The 18,438-nt window shown below is 33.1% G+C and overlaps 3 protein-coding genes across 3 annotated transcripts; 2 read left to right on the top strand and 1 right to left on the bottom strand.

Moving 5' to 3' along the window:
* Window positions 1-113: 113 nt before the first annotated feature.
* On the top strand, window positions 114-3,023 carry LOC110635801 (F-box/LRR-repeat protein At3g58900). Its single transcript, XM_021785267.2, has 3 exons — window positions 114-1,517; window positions 1,591-1,752; window positions 2,552-3,023. Exons 1-3 carry the CDS (start codon window positions 540-542, stop codon window positions 2,849-2,851), a joined length of 1,440 nt encoding a protein of 479 aa, XP_021640959.2. The 5' UTR covers window positions 114-539; the 3' UTR covers window positions 2,852-3,023.
* A 2,774-nt stretch (window positions 3,024-5,797) lies between these two features.
* Window positions 5,798-9,813, bottom strand: LOC110635804 (probable WRKY transcription factor 12). The gene is made up of 4 exons (XM_021785270.2): window positions 9,224-9,813; window positions 9,009-9,082; window positions 8,450-8,614; window positions 5,798-6,059 (listed from the first exon to the last, which is right to left on the bottom strand). Exons 1-4 carry the CDS (start codon window positions 9,437-9,439, stop codon window positions 5,897-5,899), a joined length of 618 nt encoding a protein of 205 aa, XP_021640962.1. The 5' UTR covers window positions 9,440-9,813; the 3' UTR covers window positions 5,798-5,896.
* Window positions 9,814-16,002: 6,189 nt separating this feature from the next.
* LOC110635843 (nucleoside diphosphate kinase B) lies at window positions 16,003-18,292 on the top strand. Its single transcript, XM_021785326.2, has 4 exons — window positions 16,003-16,167; window positions 16,597-16,645; window positions 17,096-17,327; window positions 17,940-18,292. The coding sequence occupies exons 1-4, from the start codon at window positions 16,117-16,119 to the stop codon at window positions 18,052-18,054; spliced, it is 447 nt and encodes a 148-aa protein (XP_021641018.2). The 5' UTR covers window positions 16,003-16,116; the 3' UTR covers window positions 18,055-18,292.
* The last annotated feature ends 146 nt before the right edge of the window (window positions 18,293-18,438 follow it).

Genomic DNA, 18,438 nt, shown 5'->3' with positions numbered 1-18,438 from the left:
GGCCTACACTTACATAATCTTGGCCCATAAGTATCTGGGCCTTACCCAGTGCGGCTCCCTTGAAGATTCCTTATTCTTCCGTATCAAGGCCAAGAAACTCTGCAAAACGTAACCAAAACAGACTTTTCTCCCATCCGTTTCCTATTTTCTTTTCTCTGTCCAAGTTCTTCAAAACCGATAGCTCGAATGGAAACCTTTTTCGTTTTGGTCGACGTTGGGTCTTAACACCACGTCGCCATTCTTATTGATTCTTAACACCACGTCGCCATTCCCCAATGGCTAATGGGCTGTCAAGTCTGCCTTCTACTATTTTCAAATGTTTATCATTGATTGCATTGCATGCCACCTCTTTTCGGACAAAAATCTTGTGCTAAATAAATCTATCTACGGTCTCAAGCCCAAACCCAAACCCATTTTAGTTCCTATCTCACACTAGCACTACTGGCCAGTCAGACCAGCCTCAGTTACACTAACAAGTTCACCTGTGCACACTACCTATTCGACAAAATGCCCCAGCCAACGAGCATCGTGTCATAGCCATGGAAACAAAGTATCTAGGTATTCATCCTGCTAAAAAACATAAAGCCTCGAAGCAATCCGGTGGTGCCGTTGACAGAATCAGTAATTTGCCTGACGCAATCCTTCACCTGATACTCTCATTTCTACAAACTGTTGATGCCGTCAAGACGAGCCTCTTGTCTAAGCGATGGAGGTACTTGTGGACCTCACTGGGTTACCTTGAATTTGATCACTGTTATTTTTGGTCCCGTCATATTAGATTCTGGTACCAACGTGAGTTCAGTGAGAAATTCACCAACTTTGTAACTTGTGTTTTGTCTTTTAGAGATGGAAGTGACATAAAGAGGTTCCGTCTCTCCAGTTTTAATTTCTGCAATAAATGGGTCGATAAGTGGATTCATGTTGTGATAAGCCATAATGTTCGTGAGCTTGATTTGTCTTTATGCCCTGAAGGGGCATTCCTGTTGCCTCATAGTATCGGTTCCTCCAAATATTTGACGGCATTGAAGTTGAACTTATTTAACCATGTTCTTGAAATTCCCAAAATAATGGTTTTTAATAAGCTCACTTCGCTGCATCTTGTGTCGTTGAGATTTTTAAATGATGGTTTGGCTAGACTACTTTTCTTGGGTTGCCCACTTCTGGAAAATTTGGTTTTGGAAAGGTGTGTTTATGATAATATCAAGGTTCTTGATATTTATGCTACAAAGCTAAAAACTTTGACTATAGAAAATCTCAAATTGGATGATGCTGGTGATGATGGTTTACGGCGGACTGCACTTAAAATTTTTGCTCCAAACCTTTTATCTTTCAAGTACATGGGTCCTGTGGCTCGAGACTATATTCTGCAAGATCCGTTATGCATAGTTAATGTAGATATACATTTGGTGAATGCTTTTGAGAAAGGATCGTTAAAAGGACTTGGTTATCTGATGTGTAAATTCATTGGAGGATTCTATAATGTAGAAGTCATGAAACTATCCATGATTTTCTTGGAGGTATGCAATTTACGTTTAATTGTATATATCCTGCATTGAAGTTTTCTCACTATTTTTTCTTATTCTGCTCTAGCTTCTGTGCTCTGCACTTAGTGAACTAGTATGTTTCCCAGCACCATTTTGTAATCTGAAGCTCCTCAAGCTAAATGCTGGCACTGATAAACTTCATCTGCAAGTTATCATCCATTTACTCAAGAGCTCACCAAATCTGAAGGCCGTTCATATTTATTTTATGGTAAAATTCTTACAGTGCATGCTTTTCTTGAATACCAACAAAATAAAATTTGATGCCGTAGAGCCATAGCATTTATTTCCCTTTCGTTTTGCTCTTTGAATTTCTAATCTAATCTAAAACATTTAAAAGGCCCACTGGCCACTGCTTTCGTTGACCTAGGCTGCCTTTTAAGTCTGCCGCCAGTCCTTTGCAATAAAGTTTGAGTTGTTAATATAATTCTATATGTTTTGTTATCATATGATTAAAGAATGTATCTTTAACTCAAAAGTAATTTATTTATTATAATCTAACATATATTCTTGTTATAATGTCACGGTTAAATTGCATTTTATTAACATTATTTGTGTTAGTTGTGCATTTAAGTGATGGGCTTGCACAAACAGGTTGTACTTTATCTTTTGTGAAATGCCATTTACCTTAAGAATCTGTGTCAGACGAAATGCACTCAAAAGTTGCAGTTACATTTGCACAAAAGGACTTGCAAAAGCGGCAGTTGGCACTTTAAGGCATTCAATTGCATCCTTGATGCTGCAAATTTAAACAAGTTCGCTTGTTCAAAGTTGCCCAAGGAAGCAACCAAACAAGCAATTCCTTTTATATTCATTTCTTCATCCCTATAATTGTGAATGTTTCAAAATCTAGAATTGAATGCATTTTGCTCATGTTATCTATGACATGCAGTGTATTATAGAAATGATTTGTCAACTAGTGGAATTAAAGGATGAGTGTCTTAGTCGTTTATTTTTATCAGTACTTTTTTTAATCTCCATAAACTACAGTTTTGTGCTTTTGCTTTTAGACATCTGATTGGAAGGATAACTGGCAACCTGAGGATGAGGCTGTTACATGTTTGGCATATCATCTCAAGACAGTTGAGATTAGCAACTTTGAAGGTCAGGATAATGGACTTGAATTTATAAAGTTTGTACTAGAAAATGGAATGGTACTTGAAAGGATAACCATTGCTTGGTCCATGAATCTGAAGAAGCCATTAGAAATAATACTGAAGGCAATGACAATAATGACATTTCCAAGAGCCTCATCTACTGTTGCAATAATATTTCTTGAGCCAGAGCCAATAGGAAACTCTTTTGTTTAATTCTGTGGGAATCAAGTTTGTCATTACTCAGTTATCAACTGTGGAAACTATTTATTATATTGTTGCTGTAATCAAGGTCAGCATTTCATTGTAACAGCCTTTTGGAATGTTTTTGTATTGGGAAATTTGCATTTGTGCTGGGACGATTAACGATTGCATCATTACTTCTTTATCATTGTGTTACTTCTTAATATTTGTTATTCTAAAGCTTTTTAGATGCAGTAAAATTCCATGCATGAGGACACCTGCCCCGAAAACTAGGAAGTGAATGATCATGGTGGCCTAGTCAACTGGCTTGACCGAGTAAACAGAATCATCACTCGAGCAGGGAAGATAAATTGTTATTACTTAGTCAAGCTTTTTGGTCCAGAAACAATGTACAGAATCATGGGTTTTTTCTTTTTTACAATTATCCTTCACTTGTTTTCTTTTCTTGACAGAATCAATTATTCTTCACTATAGATAATCTTTTCTCTTTTTCTTTTAGTCAATTAGATAATATATCGCATAGTGAAGTATCCAAATTTACTAGAGCTGCAAAAGTTGTCTTTGTTTATTAAGCGAAAAAAACAAGATTAGAGTATATGGATGTCCACTGTATAGCTAGTATATAATTTGAGTCAAATTCTATTGTCTTTAAAGGTTGATTTGGAATTAATTCAAAAGAATTTTCACATGGTTAAGCATGAATTTTTTTTTTAAATTAAAAATTTTTGAAATTAAGAAAATTAAATTCCTTCATTTTAAATATGAGAATTAATATAAAAAAAAAATTAAATTAAGTTCTTATAAAATTTCACATTTCAAACAAGAGATTAATTTCTAAACAAGGTCTATGTGTATGATTATTTGTTTCATTTATGTTGCGTTTGAATTTATGAATTTAAATTTGAAATTTAGATTTTAATTATTCAATTTTAAATTTAGAAAGGTTGATTGTGAATTTTAAATATCATAATTAATATTATTATTTTAAATTTTTACTTTTTTTTTAAAGTCTTTATCGATCTTGGATTTGATTAAAATTCAAATTCACATTTACATTTTTTAAGCATTCCAAATAAAGTATTTAATTCTAATATAAGTTCATGAATTTAAAGACAACCTTAAATTATTTTATGCTGAATAACGGATGAATTATATAATTTCTCTTGCATTACAGCTGAAGCATTCCATAATTGCAAATTTTCAAGAAAGCACCTCAAGAACAATATATAAACATATGAATGCGAGTCAAATTATAGCATAAGAATGAGGGCTAATGAATTTGATCTATAAAAATATTTTTTTTATTTAATAAATTAATTAAACATTTACATAATAATGCTTTTTGAACCAAAATTTTGTGTACGGTATTGATAATAAATTCTCTCTTTTTATTAATTTTTATGGTTGGGAAGTTTTTTTTTTTTTTAAACTGAGAAATGTTAATAATATATTTTTATATAATTTCTTTTGATCAGCACTTTCTCTATTATTAATTTAAATTTTATTTCATATAATTGATAATTTTTTCTCTAAATTTTTAGAATAAAGATTTAGTTGAATTGTATATCTGAGAATTTATTATACAGGTAATTGGTTGCTAAAAATATCTGCATTTTGCAAATGAATAATTAAAATATCATAATCATAGAGCTTTAGCTAAATAGTAGTAAAGTTGCCTCCAAACTTATAAATTTTTATATTCAAGTCTCGAAATTAAATATAAAATAATAATAATGAGATCTCACATGGACAAAGTGTTTTTTATATGAGCTACGCATTTTATCAAACATGGTATCAATTATCGAAGCCAACTGTAATCTCCACCCACAAACATGTAAACTTCAAGATCCAACCAAATGTCTGGCAATGAGCTTGAGAGGCGGGCTTTGTAAATGTACAAATTATATATGACTTGGACAGCATTTTATCAACAAACGACGTTTCCCAAAATTTTCTTTGCTCTATTATTCATCCCTGGAAAAACCTGCCAAAGACTCAACGGTATCTGCCTCCAAAATTCCCAAAACAACAAAATCCACAATCCATTTTCTTTCCTTCCTCTATTTCTCATACATTCCTCGATCGCTAGCGGCAATGAATGATCACTGATCAGGGCTAAAGTGCAGGTACTTGCCGCCGTCATTGAGATATGTGCATGGGTCTAATTGAACAAGGAAAATATATATATATATGAGCCCTCTGAATCTACTTGTCCTTATATATACTGCGCGCATAGTGTTTTTTATGGGTTTATATTATATATAACTGCTGCTTTTGTTCTAAATCTTACCAAATTAAGTATGTTATTAATCATTCTTGGAAGCCCTTTTGATGATATATGCCTTTTCTATTCTAATAGTAAGCTTAATTAAAGTTGTTTGCCTAAATCTTAATTATATTTATCTTATTTCTTTCAGTTTATACGTACGTATACTTGCATGCAATGTATTAAGAATACGGTTTTGCTGTCCTCCAAGTCCTTCGAAACTTCTGAAACGGGACTAGTTAATCTGCTATGTTATATAGTTGAGCTCCAAACCGTTTGAGAGGATCATTCCTGGTCCCTTTCCCTTAAATTTTGAATCGGGTCTTAAATTTTTTTACAAATAAAAAAAAATCAAATCGAAACTGCCACTCAAATTAGAATTATAAGGAATCAGTACCATAGAGAATCAACCCCTTTATTAGGTTCAGTGGCTAAAACCAGTCTGTACAGCTAACCCTAAGAAAGAGGTGAGACAAGTGGTTATGAAGTTTGAAATTTGTGGCGGAGCCACAATAAATTTGGAATACATAGACGTTTTCTAGGCATGCATTTCATAGTTATACACATTGTTTCTCATGAATGCAAACATGGAATAGCATTTTTCATAACTTAATTTTTATATGTATGTGCATATATTATGAGACTAGCCCTTTTGGCTTTTCAAATTGGTTTCTCTAAATTAAAATGAAGGGGAAATTAAAAAGCCACTAAACTCATCAAGACAAATATTGTCACAAGCTGATACATGATGTTAATTACAACATTGTTTTTCTTGTCTAATAATTAAACTATTAGAAAGAGGTAAAGCATTCATGTTCAGATGAATTTGAATCATCACTTGGAGAGTGGTTGTGTCTACCTTCATAGGTTGTTATCACCATTCGACAATCCTCAGATAACCTTTCAACTCTCTTCTTCACTCGGCAATTATTGTGGGTGCACCGATAATAACTTCTGTCACCCCAAAAGCAGGAAAAAAAAAAAAAAAGAGAGAGAAAACCTTGAGCATTTCTTTGTTATTTTCTAGGAAAGTTTATGAATCAGTCATGATAACTGACTTGCATATATAGATATATATATATGTACTGTACAAGATATTTTTTCCAGGAAAGAAAAAGGGTAGCTAACATGATAGGCGATCAGTACATTCTGGCTACAGAATAGTCTGCAAGCACATCAATATGCATTTACCTTGTGAAAATTTGGTAGCAATTCGAATAAGCTATAAGAGAACTAATTAGGATGCAGAAGAGTGAATGCATCATTTACTTCTTTCATTTGTTCTGAAAGTAAACTAATATTAGTAAAACAGGAACATTCCATAAAATGACATTATATATGCAAATTGTAGTGAGAATGGTAGTTGATTGGTTAATTTTTTAACACTAGTATATGATTAATATCTGAACCTTAATATTTATTTTGCAGGGAAACATTTCAAATTCCCATTTAAATTATCAAATATAAGAAGAGAAATAACATATTTTCAAGGGTCAATCTATCATCGATCGACCTGTACTAGTTAGTTGAAGTTCCAGACTATGTATGGCTTTTAGGTTTTAAAGAGAAACTATAAACACTTTTGAAGGTAAGATATTGCATTGGGAATATGTTAAACAAAAAAAGATCTTATACAGTGTTTAATTTGGATCTTACTACCTAATATTTCAAATCTTTCGGTTGGATTGATCACTTGGCATCAAAGTAACAGCAATGACATTACAAATAATGAGATTAATTATAAGCAACTCTGATCTTCTTTTTGGGTGGAATTATCATCCATTAATGTTATATTGGACATCTTTATACACTCTATAATCAATATGGATCTCATCTTACAAAAGAACCCTTATCAATATTTGGTATTCCCTAATTAATATGAAATTTCATTGTCTATTAACCTGTCAAATTTTCTTTCAATATTCATTATATGGACCCTAGAGCAGTTGCAGTCAAGTGCAAAATTACTCTTAAGCTTTCTCTGTGAACATAATTATATGACATTTGCCTCTCTGATGACTAATAGTTTCTTTGTATGCCTCAAGTAAGCTCTTGAGGGTGAGTTTTGTTTAATTAACTCTGACCTTTAACACCTCTAGTAGGCTACTATATATAGTCAAGCAACTCATTTAAAGTGGCTTAGTTCAATAAAACAATTGAGAAGCAGAAGCATCTCACACATCTAAGAACTTATATAACTAGCATCAATTTTATTTAGTATAGGGTTTAAGCTCCAAACTAGGAGTTGTTAGGTCACTCAAAATGTTGTAAATATATGATTAACCATTGTTAATCTCCCATAATTAATAATAGTTTTTGCTTATCATGGTTAATTTCCTCTCAATTAATAATAGTTTTTGCTTATAAAAAAAAAAATCTTCCATATGGAATAAGGGTATTACTTGTAGAACCTTTTAGAATTTACAACCTGAAAGAAATTAAGAACCTATTTAACATTTTTATTGAAACTGAGAAATTAATTTTTTAAAATATACTAGTTAAAGAGTATTAAAAAATAATTTAAAATTAAATTTGATAAGTTTTAATTATAAGAACACTAAAATAATAAAATAGTTTCTTTCAAACTGTTTTTTTCAATAGCATCGAAAATGATACTTTTATTCACAAAAACAATTTCAACCTTTCAAATGCAATGCCAAATAAGCGCTAAGTATTCCTAAGATATTTTAGCAGTTCATTAAACATAAATTTTCAATTATTATAAAAAATTTAAGTTAAGAAACATTCTTAAAATGGCTTGTAGTTCAAAAAAGTTGAGTAAATGTATAAATATGTCATGTAGTTAAATTAATCTATGAAAGTAGCTAGAGAGGGTCTAAGAACAAAAGTAATTTGCACGGGTACGAGTTCAAAAGGAAAATAATTTTCTCAAGAAACTTCAGATTTGCTTGTTTTATAAGGGGCTAATCTATGAATATAACTGCTCCTCCTGACAATCCTACCACCAATGATTAAAAGAAGCTTGAAATGGCTGACACACTGTACTTCAATATTCTCTTCTACTTGCTGATAGCTTTGAACGAAATTATTATGCACCATTACTTCGAAGAGTTTGTATTCTTTTATGAAGTATCAATGTCATTATTATTATTGTTGTTGTTAAAGATTTAAGCCGCATGTAAACTCGTACTATCATCTGAAACCTACTTTTTTTTTTTTTTTGTTCTTTTGGTTACGCCAAACCCACTTTTTTTAATAAAATAAAGAAGACCATTAGGGCTAAATTATCAAATTATTTCATGAAATCTAATCTGAGCTGCATCCACCAAGTTGAGATAGTTTTGGGCATGCATATTTGAATCTGAAAGCAATGGAATGGTTACCTTGGATGAAGGCTATTTTTGACTACTTTCTGGCCATATTTTCTCCACTTATAACCATCATCAAGCACATCCACATCACTTCTAGTTTGAAAACAGAATCTTGGTTCTCTAAGTTTTCTCCTAATTTTCACCTTGCTTTTCTCTGCGGACGATGAGTTCCTCCACCTATCAAAAATTTCAAATCTTCAGGCTTTTTGTTTCGGAGATATGGGAAAATGAAAAGTGAACAGATATTAGATACAGAAAAGGTAGATCTGTTGATGGACTGGTGGATCTGAGCATCAATGTATATCAAGACTTTTATGAGTCAAGCACTTTCTTCCTCTTACAGCGCACAGAGAGATAGAGAGAGAGAAAGAGGATACAGTGGGGATGAACAGAAGCCATCTCTTCCACATGTGGGTAGATCTGCTTAGATTCTGTTGAACTTATACCTTGAAGAATATTTTCTTGGATATTGTTGTGTCCGTGCATGCTTTTGAGAGAGAAAGAGAAAGCTAGAGAGAGAGAAGCCCCACAAAGAAAAAAAAAAGATGGGAAAGAAGGAGAAGAAGAATACCAAGAATTGTTGCCACCGTTAGCACCACCGGTGCAGTTCTCTTCAATAGTGGGCTTTGGATCCGATGTTCCCACCTAAAATTTTCCATAACAAGAATAAAATACAAAAGATTGACCAGTGACCATAAACAAATACCAGGAAAAGTAACAGAATTTTCGTATATAAAACTACCCTAATCTCAGTTTTAACAGAATTTTTCAAAGAATATAACTAACCTGGTCGTTATGACCACCAAATCCCATATGGGTATTGGTGGTTGCGGTATTAAGAGGTTGAGAAATATGAGAAGACTGCTGTGAGTGTGAAGGAGCCAAAAAGCTCAAAACTTGGTTTTCTTCAAATTGTACAAATCCCATCTCATGGATTGCCTGTGGTGTGGTGAAGGAGACCTGTAGCTCATAATTCGGAACTTCTCTTTCTCCTCCTTCCATTGTTTCAAGTTTTCCTTAATTGCTCGTTTTCAGCAGCAGCTCCTTCTTCTCCTTATTGGCTTCGGTGCATGTGTCAGCTGCAAACCAATTGGTCGGTCCTGCCGTTGTAGAAAGAACTGTGCTTGTGTTGCACACGCTGAAGACTCTGGTCCAGTCAACAAGTAAACGTCGAATGGAATGTTTCCAGGAAATTATTCCTTCTTTTCTTCTCAGGATTGTGTAAAGAAAATATGGCTTCCACAGGCTCTCTCTTTCTCTCTCTCACCCGCACACTCACATACATACAAGTCCACAGTAGCACCAAATAATAAAGGGAATATTTTGTTGTGTACTTCAAAACAAAGAACTGGAATTTATTCATACTAGCCCCTCAGCTTCTGTTTTTCCCGTAGGCATGATGATTTTTCAACTGTTCAATTTTAATCAAATATAATTCTATAATTTTAACTATAATAATTCTAAATTTTAAATCATGACTCTATATTATTTGGGATTCAAATATGAAAGAGCTATATATATATATTATAAGATAATATTTTCACATCAACTTTTTTTTTGTGCAATTAATCAATATTTATTTAGTAGTTTATTGACTCTAAATTAAAATAAAAATTAGGTCTCATTTCGAGTTTTATAGTAAATTTTTTTATGAATTTATATTAAATTGAGAATGTTAATCAGTAATTTTTGGGTCTCGGACATAAAGATAGATTTTTGACTTGATTTCTATTTTTTTAAATTAAAAAATTAATTTTTTTTTCATTTATTAGATTTTTAAACATAAAAATTAATTGAATTAAATTTATTTTAATTTTCAAATGTGTTTATGATTGAGCATATTATAATGCCATCTTAACACGCAAAACATCATATTCGAAGCATGACGTTGGGATACGGAGACATGGCTGGTGCCGGTGCTTGGTGATGTGCTCAATTTGCTTTCCTACGCTGTCCAACCTCCACGTTAACCGAAACAAACCCAGTCCCAACGAGGATCAGGGGAGCATTGCCGCCCACGCGACTGCTTCAATTTCTTCTACGACTACGATACAAGAATCCATTTTTGTCTCTTCAACCCTAAATTTTCTTTTTTCGGCCTATTCATTAAAAACTTTATTATAATAATAAATTACCTTTAATTCAAATAAATCATATATATTTACGTTTGTGATCTATTCTGGATCCAAATAGTGGAGATAGTTGCTGCTTCAGCAAATTTAGAAAATTATAAATTGAGAAAGAAAATCTCCTCCTTTGACTCGAAACATCACTTCCTTAATTAAACTCTCTGCATGGGATATTAGAGATTAAACTCATATATATACTTCTCTCTCCTTACAATGCAATTGCTAAGAATCCAAAAACTGTACAGTGATGGGTTAAAGCCAAAACTAAAAATCTTCCATTATTTTTGAAATATTTGAATGGGATTTAAAAGAAAAAATTATTTATCATGCTGAGTTATACAATAGAGTTAACTTTTCAATTCCACAACCCTCTAAACTATTAAAACCTGCAATGGATGCTTTTTTGTTGTTGTTGTGATAGTGGATAGCACTGGTGGTAGCATTTGTTTGATGAAATAAATCTAAAGGAGAAGCTAGTAAAATGTGAAGGAAAGGGAATGAAAATGAGCAAGAGTCTACGGGGGCAATGAGTGGTGGGGTACATAAAAACCTTCCATCTATGTCAAAATGTCGACACAAGTTGAAAGCAAGAACCTCTCAAATCATGCCAAATCGAATTCCAATATATATATATATATGAATATGAATCTCTCTACCTCTATGTCCACTCGGACCACCCTTCCCTGCCAAAAGAAAGACGAATTGGAAACTAGCTATCATAACCCTCCTCCCCTTCCACTCACACTCACCGATTACTTCACCCACAGTCTCTTTCTCTCTCTTTCCCAGTGAAAACTGAAAAGACCCCCTCAACTTCCCCCACAATACCAACAACAGCAACAAACTCTGTTTCTTTCAACACCCCAACAACAACAGCAGCTCAAGTGAATTTGTTTTTTTTTTTTTTCCTAACATTCCTTTAATTATATCTATATGAAATTTAATCTTCATGAAAAAGTTGAAGTTCCGGCTTCTACGTAATCTGCATCTTTGACCTTTAGGCTATATGTATAAGTTCTGGCTTACGCATATACAGCCCTTTAGCTTAAGGAGATCATAATTCATATCATCTGTAATCAACTTATTGACGAAGACAGGATATCATATATAACACTTCATAATTCACAAACTAAACTTCCTTTCAAGGCATCATTTTATCATAATATAAGATTTCTTTTATTTGGTCGGTTGAACCAAACCTTTTCATTTCTTTCTATCCCTTATATATGCTGAAAATTAACCTAGAAAAATGAAACAAGACATCTCATTTCAAAAAAGATTTTTTGCCCAGGTTTGATTCCTGCCGAATAGTTTTGAGTTTGGTTTATATATAGAGCAAGTTAGCTGAAGATTTCAACAGGACAGCTAGCTACTTGTGAGCCTTTTAAGCCGACAAAAAGGAAAGAAAAAAAAAATGAAAGCCTTGTGGGTACATGAAATTCAAGCCTGTCAAAATCATGATGCATTGATGAAAAGATTGAAAGGTGCACTGTGAGTATATGAACACTCGATTGGAAGAATACAAACTAATAGTATGAGCTGAAAGGAAGAGTATTCAATACACACAGTAATGTGAAATGCGTACATGACAAATAATTCTACGGAGGTACATACTCACAAGAAATGTAACTACCAAATATATGATCCATGTATGGACAATTTTTCCAAGGAGTGGAAACTAGTTGGGATTATATTGACCATTTCTTCATAAATCAGTCAATTAGTAACATGTTTCACATGCAATATACGCACATCACCAAGCAGGGGCCAGATTGTGCACTTGAGGGTAATCATAAGATAATTATAGGCTTGATATTTCAATATATTAATTGTTTGACTGATGATAAATCTCATATATGAAATCAAGAAAAAATTGCGAGAATAATATCAACACAAATACCGTTTCATACAATATTTTTGAATGGCAGTTCATACCATATGGGATCAGGGTGGCCATCGTGCCAACTAAAATGGTGGTCTTGATTCAAGGTTTGAGGGGATCGAGATTGAATTGTAAGGTCACTCAATTTTGATTTTAATAAAATCTTTCAAATTTCTTAAAAAAAAAAAAAAAAACTCAATTTTAGTATGGAACTAAATCTTTCAATTTTGATTTTGATTAATGTTAATTTTGATAATTTAATTTTAATTATTTTTAATTTTAAATTAAATCGATTTGATTTTTTCCGTATCGAAATCAAGTTATGGCAAGGTATACAATAGAGTATGAATGAAGTGCCCTGATTATCAAACACCCATAAACTTTGAAAATACTGGGGGTTCGTCACAATGTCTAACGATACACTAATGGTCGAATTTTCACAGCAGAACTGAACCCCACAATTGCTGACTTAAAATTCCAATTCCTTGATATAAATATGTCACCTTATGACTGTCAATCTACAGAGAATGGCTTTTCATTTGTGAATAATCGCATATTGTTCTTAATTAATTAATTGGCTTCATCCTGCATCTTCAGACTTCAAGCATTCAAGTGCCTCTCCATGCTATCTGTACTTGTCTAGTAACTCTTCTTGCCGCCCGTCCCTCATCTACATTATACATAGAAATAGGCCACGTGTGGGAACATTAAGCCAATAACTCATCCACTCCTTAGGCCTGTTCGATGATAATTTCACAGAGCTCTGGGGCGTCCTTTCATGTCCTTGTTTTTTCTTTTTAGGTTTTTCCAAACAAACCCAAATGATCAAGCTATAAAAATTCCAAGAACTTGCAGTATACATAACATCTTAATTACCAAAATGTGTTTTGATGAGTCGTCAACATCAGAAACGAATTGGATCAGCATGTTCATTAACCACTTAGTAACTCTATCTCATTAACATCATTATATTGGATATATCGGAACAAAAAACAAACAGAAGCTGAAAGGAGAAAGAAGAGGAGGATGTTAAGAAAAGCAAATGGGTGACAAATTTAAGTGACTGCTTCTGTACCTGATAATAATTGCAAAACATGTCAGCTCAACAATCAGATATGACTGGTGTCTTGTTACATATACACAAAAGAGGACACTGCCTACATAGCTATCTACTACTCTAATTTCTCTCTACTCTTTCTTTTTCTTTTTTTTTTAACTCTTTCTCTCTCATTAAGGTTCAGCCTTCTAGCTGCGCACAAGCCCCCATAACATTAAAAAAAAAAAAAAACTAATTGCCCTCTCTTGTACTACAGAAGAAAATGATTAGGGTTTTTTGGATGTAAGGGCTTTCATATCTGGAATTTGGAGGGTAACGAGAAGGACTTGGATTCTTCCTCAGTGTCAGTGGCAGTGGCGTGGCCTCGTGGTGCCTGTGGAGTTTAGATAAAGTGAAGTCATAAGATAAAAACGGCAATGTATGGTGTGGTGGTGTATGAAAGAGTTTTGAGGGTTTGAAAGTGAGGATATAATTGGACCCATAGCAAGAAATGAAGCAACAGATGCACCGAATGGTGAGGCAGTGTAAAATAGAAGAAAAAGCAAAGTTTAGCTACGGATCCGACATGTTCATCATTTCTAAAAATGAAGTTCAAAAGTGTAATGAATAATCTCCTCCAAAGAAGATTATAATTTGAAGCCAAAGGCAGTATATGTGCTGAATTCCATGCAATAATCATGACCTCTCAATCAACCTCTACAATCTTCCAAATTTCATGATGGTAGCATAGAGTGAGGTGGATCCCACTGCGTCTCAAAACCTAGCTAGCTTGTCTAATTCTACTCTTTGATTAAATTGGATTATATATGTATATATGCAGCTTTTGAAGGGATTTTTCTCTACAGCTGAGACTTCACAATCCTCACCAACTTTCCCATTTCCTCTTCAGTGGAATAAGAATGCCTTCCTGTAATTTATTTTTTCTGAACTTCAATTAATAGCTCTATCTATTTCTTTTATAAATTCGATCGTGATCTCTCCCTCAGTCAGAACAAGATAAGAAGCAATCCGATCAAATTTATGCATTTGAATTCAAAGATTCTGATGATGATTAGTGCCTGACAATTCAAAATTGAAGTGGGTCGAATATCGAAATATGCTTTTGTAAATTTATACCATTTCCATTTATACTATTCAACAAGCTGCTTTATATGTATATATGTATGACAGCTACCTGAATCATAACATCTTAATAATTAAAATTCTCAACTGTTTATTTCCCCCCTCCTTTTTTTTTTTCTTTTGAGTAGATCCACTTTTCAATTTTACATAAATGAATGAGCAATATATATTTAACATTTTTCTATATGTATTTGAATAAAATTAAATTAAATTAAAAAAAAAAATCAAACAAGAAACGAAGATCTATTCTTTTGAAGTGGGGGTTCCACATAAAGATGATCAGAGACTTTAATATTACTCTTACATGCTAAGAATGGAGACAAAAACTCCTCAAAATGGACACTGGCTTCCATCTCTAGCCCATCTATTGCCATTTTCTTGAATGAAAATTAAATTCACTAGCATGGATTGATACATTATTTTATATGGGTTTGAAACAGTATTTTTTATATGTATTTTAAATCCACACTAAATATTTTAGGCTTCGTTTAGATAAATATGGATTTTAAACATTAGAGTATTTGAAATTTTACATTATATATATTGAAACTTTATAATCTTTTTTTCTTTTAATACAAATTCGAATACCCTTTAAAATATTTTAAAAGATTAAGGTTTTTTTTTTTAGTTCATATGATAAGATATAGGATATATTATAATAATTGTTCCTAATTTTTGTTAAAATTGTAAATGTAGAATCATTATTTCATGGAGTAATCAATCCAAGTTTTCAACTTTGGTTGAAATTTGAAATGCATAGTTATTATTATTGTTATTATATAGAATATAAAATTTTTCTAATTTATGAAATACATAATTCATATAAAAGTGACGAGTGGCTATATATTCTACAATGGTGTAATAAATATTATATATTTACTCCATTTCATTTTGCAAACTGCAAAACCTAAAAATACATTTCTTTGTCTAAAATTGGTTTGATCAAAGTTGGTATTTAAATTGCAATTACACAATTAAGAATGGGAGTTGAACAAATATTCTCAAAAAAAAAAAAAAAGGGAGTTGAGCAAATAAACCAGACCTTAAGGATGATTTCAGTTGTAGGTTTGAGTAAAATGCTTGCCTATCATTTTCTTTTCTTTTTATTTCTGCACAGGAGTAGGAGGCAGTTGGCAATGGAGATGAACCACCGGGCCCATCTATAACAGAAAAGAAAAATGTTTATTTTCTTTTGAGAATAAACCATTCATACATATGGAGAAGAAAAGCCCAATTTAAAGGGGCATTTCTTCAGTGAATGTTTTGAAATGGGCTTCCTGAGCTGATAGTAACCGAATCGCAGCATCGAGAAATAAGCAGGGGAAAAGAAATAAATAAATAAAGGGCCGTTCCCTAATCGAATATTCTTATGCAATTAGGGTTCCTTCGTATATATAAAAACTCACACACCAACTCATCTTCACCGTGGCTCACCTAGGCGCGCTCTAACTTTTGAGTCCAGACCCAAACCAAAACCACCGTATAACACATGGAGCAAACCTTCATCATGATCAAGCCTGATGGGGTCCAGAGAGGCCTTGTAAGTTTCTATTCCTCTCTCTAATTCTGATTATGTTCTCATTTCTTTAAAATTCAGTTCTTGGGCTTTCTATTTTTCTCACAAATGAGTTCATTTTCTTTATACACACACTTACTGAAGCTGAATCGGGATTATGGGTTATCAGTTTCATAATTGAAGTGTTCATAGATCTTGTTCCCGGTTGTGGAGAGAGAATAGATATATCGTAGATCAAACATGGTTTAGATGGATTATACAAGACCAAAAATATGTTGATACCACTGAGCTTTCATTAAATTAGCTGAAGCTTGGTTAATTAACTTCTATCTCTCAAAATAATTAAATAAATAAAAGAAAGAATCAACTGCATTGCTTTGCTGTGCGTTGATCAGTGGTTGGAACCATAAAGGCCAATATACTGAAAAATTTGTGTTCATGCGTTCATTTCAGGTTGGGGAGATCATTGGCAGATTTGAGAAGAAGGGTTTCTCCCTCAAGGGTAACTAACTTTTTGTTATATTTCCTAGTTTCATTTTTCTTCAGAGTTCTGATTGTAATTCTGTGATATTCGTCTAACGTTGCTTTTGTGCCGATTATTTTATTTTTATTTGTTTATTTATTTTTTAATGTTCAATTGATTATGCTAGAAGCAGCGACCTTAGATACCCCGAAATTTTGCCAAGAACCTGTTAACCATTCTGATTTATGGTTCCTTTGCAAACCTCCTGTCCTTTCTTTCAATTGGTTGCCCTTAGAGGGCCACCTGATTAATGACTTCTTAAGCAAACTTTATCAACTTTTTTTCACTTTGAGATACTACTTTCTTTGATTTAGTTGTTACGGCTATCTCTGTGCGAGGCACCAAAAAAATGATATCAAGTGGTATTTATCTTTATCTAAAGCATTGCACTGGGAATAGCTAAAACTGCTTTACATCTTCTGAATTTAGGTTTGAAGCTAATCACTGTGGAGCGTGCTTTGGCTGAGAAGCATTATGCAGACCTGTCTGCAAAGCCATTCTTCAATGGACTTGTTGAATATATTATCTCCGGCCCTGTTGTTGCTATGGTTTGGGAGGGTAAGAATGTAGTAACCACTGGCCGCAAGATTATTGGAGCCACCAACCCTGGTGACTCTGCCCCTGGAACCATCCGTGGTGACTATGCAATTGACATTGGAAGGCAAGTTGTTTTACTTGTCCGCTGTTAATTGATTAGATGCCCAACTGATATGTGGATTTTTTTTTTGTTCTTCTGTCTAAGGCATGTTGTTGTGACTCATGGATTATTTTAATAATCATTATATTTGCAGATAAATCAATTAACCTTGTGTTGTTATCTAGTTGTGATGGTTTCAAGGATTGGTCTACTTTTAATTGTTGAATACTGGTAGATTTGGAAGTCTTGATGGTGTCTTTTAAGTTTTTACTCTTTTGGGGATTTCTGAATTTTGAAGCCCTTGTGTCTTTGTACGGATGCCAATAAGTCATTGACTGTTTTCTGTATAGTCAATTGTAAAACTTGCTAAATGTATTTTGCACAGTGTTACTTTTTCAAATGCAAAAATTCCTATTAAAAAATGCTGGAAATCATTAGATATTCATTTCAAGGTAATGCCAGGTCTTTTGACTTCAAATTCTTTATTTTGAATCATTTGAAGGACTAAAAGAAACTGGTTAAAGCAATAACATTTTTTTCCTAGTCAGTTGATTCTGGACATTTTTCCCTCTGGCTGCTTGTATTCTTTTTAACTGGCAAGAGTATCTGATTTGAGAAATTATTTATCCTCTGCAGAAATGTTATTCATGGAAGTGATTCAGTTGAGAGTGCAAGGAAGGAAATTGCCCTTTGGTTCCCTGAAGGCCCTGTTAGCTGGGCAAGCAGCCTTCACCCCTGGGTCTACGAATAGACTTTGAGCATTTGAGCTCTTGTTTGCTCTAGTCATTGCATGTGTAATTTTTCATGTTTGCTCATCATTTGTGAATTTGGTGAGTTCGGACTTCTAATGTGTTCAGAACTTGCTATAGCATTGCTTTTGTTGAGAAATCTGAGAGACGCTTATTAAATTTGCCATTATGTATTTATGCTATTCGTTCAGTGTAGCAGCTTCGGTTGTTGCTATGATACTCCATTTTTATTTGTTTGAAGGAATGGATTGGGAAGAAAAATACAATGGATTGCATGTCAATTCGGTGGACCGAAGATTCCAAATAATCGATTATGAAAAATAAGGCATGTTCATGCCATACATTGGTTGTGAAAAAGAGTGGAATATAAAGTTAACCTCACAAAA

This window comes from Hevea brasiliensis, chromosome 2, assembly GCF_030052815.1.
Source record: "Hevea brasiliensis isolate MT/VB/25A 57/8 chromosome 2, ASM3005281v1, whole genome shotgun sequence".
NCBI classification, from domain to species: Eukaryota; Viridiplantae; Streptophyta; class Magnoliopsida; order Malpighiales; family Euphorbiaceae; genus Hevea; species Hevea brasiliensis.
The sequence above is the reverse complement of the archived record's forward strand: the minus strand, read 5'-3'. Positions and strand labels throughout refer to the sequence as shown.

What these genes read in the sequence shown, in the direction of transcription:
- LOC110635843 (XM_021785326.2), top strand. Translation starts at nt 16,117, where the DNA reads ATGGAGCAAACCTTCATCATGATCAAGCCTGATGGGGTCCAGAGAGGC. An exon ending in GAAGGGTTTCTCCCTCAAGG is followed by an intron (nt 16,646 to 17,095) that starts GTAACTAACTTT and finishes TTCTGAATTTAG; the next exon opens with GTTTGAAGCTAATCACTGTG. An exon ending in TATGCAATTGACATTGGAAG is followed by an intron (nt 17,328 to 17,939) that starts GCAAGTTGTTTT and finishes TATCCTCTGCAG; the next exon opens with AAATGTTATTCATGGAAGTG.
- LOC110635804 (XM_021785270.2), bottom strand. Translation starts at nt 9,439, where the DNA reads ATGGAAGGAGGAGAAAGAGAAGTTCCGAATTATGAGCTACAGGTCTCC. An exon ending in TTGGTGGTCATAACGACCAG is followed by an intron (nt 9,083 to 9,223) that starts GTTAGTTATATT and finishes GGAAAATTTTAG; the next exon opens with GTGGGAACATCGGATCCAAA. An exon ending in AACGGTGGCAACAATTCTTG is followed by an intron (nt 8,615 to 9,008) that starts GTATTCTTCTTC and finishes AATTTTTGATAG; the next exon opens with GTGGAGGAACTCATCGTCCG.
- LOC110635801 (XM_021785267.2), top strand. Translation starts at nt 540, where the DNA reads ATGGAAACAAAGTATCTAGGTATTCATCCTGCTAAAAAACATAAAGCC. An exon ending in TATCCATGATTTTCTTGGAG is followed by an intron (nt 1,518 to 1,590) that starts GTATGCAATTTA and finishes ATTCTGCTCTAG; the next exon opens with CTTCTGTGCTCTGCACTTAG. An exon ending in CCGTTCATATTTATTTTATG is followed by an intron (nt 1,753 to 2,551) that starts GTAAAATTCTTA and finishes TTTTGCTTTTAG; the next exon opens with ACATCTGATTGGAAGGATAA.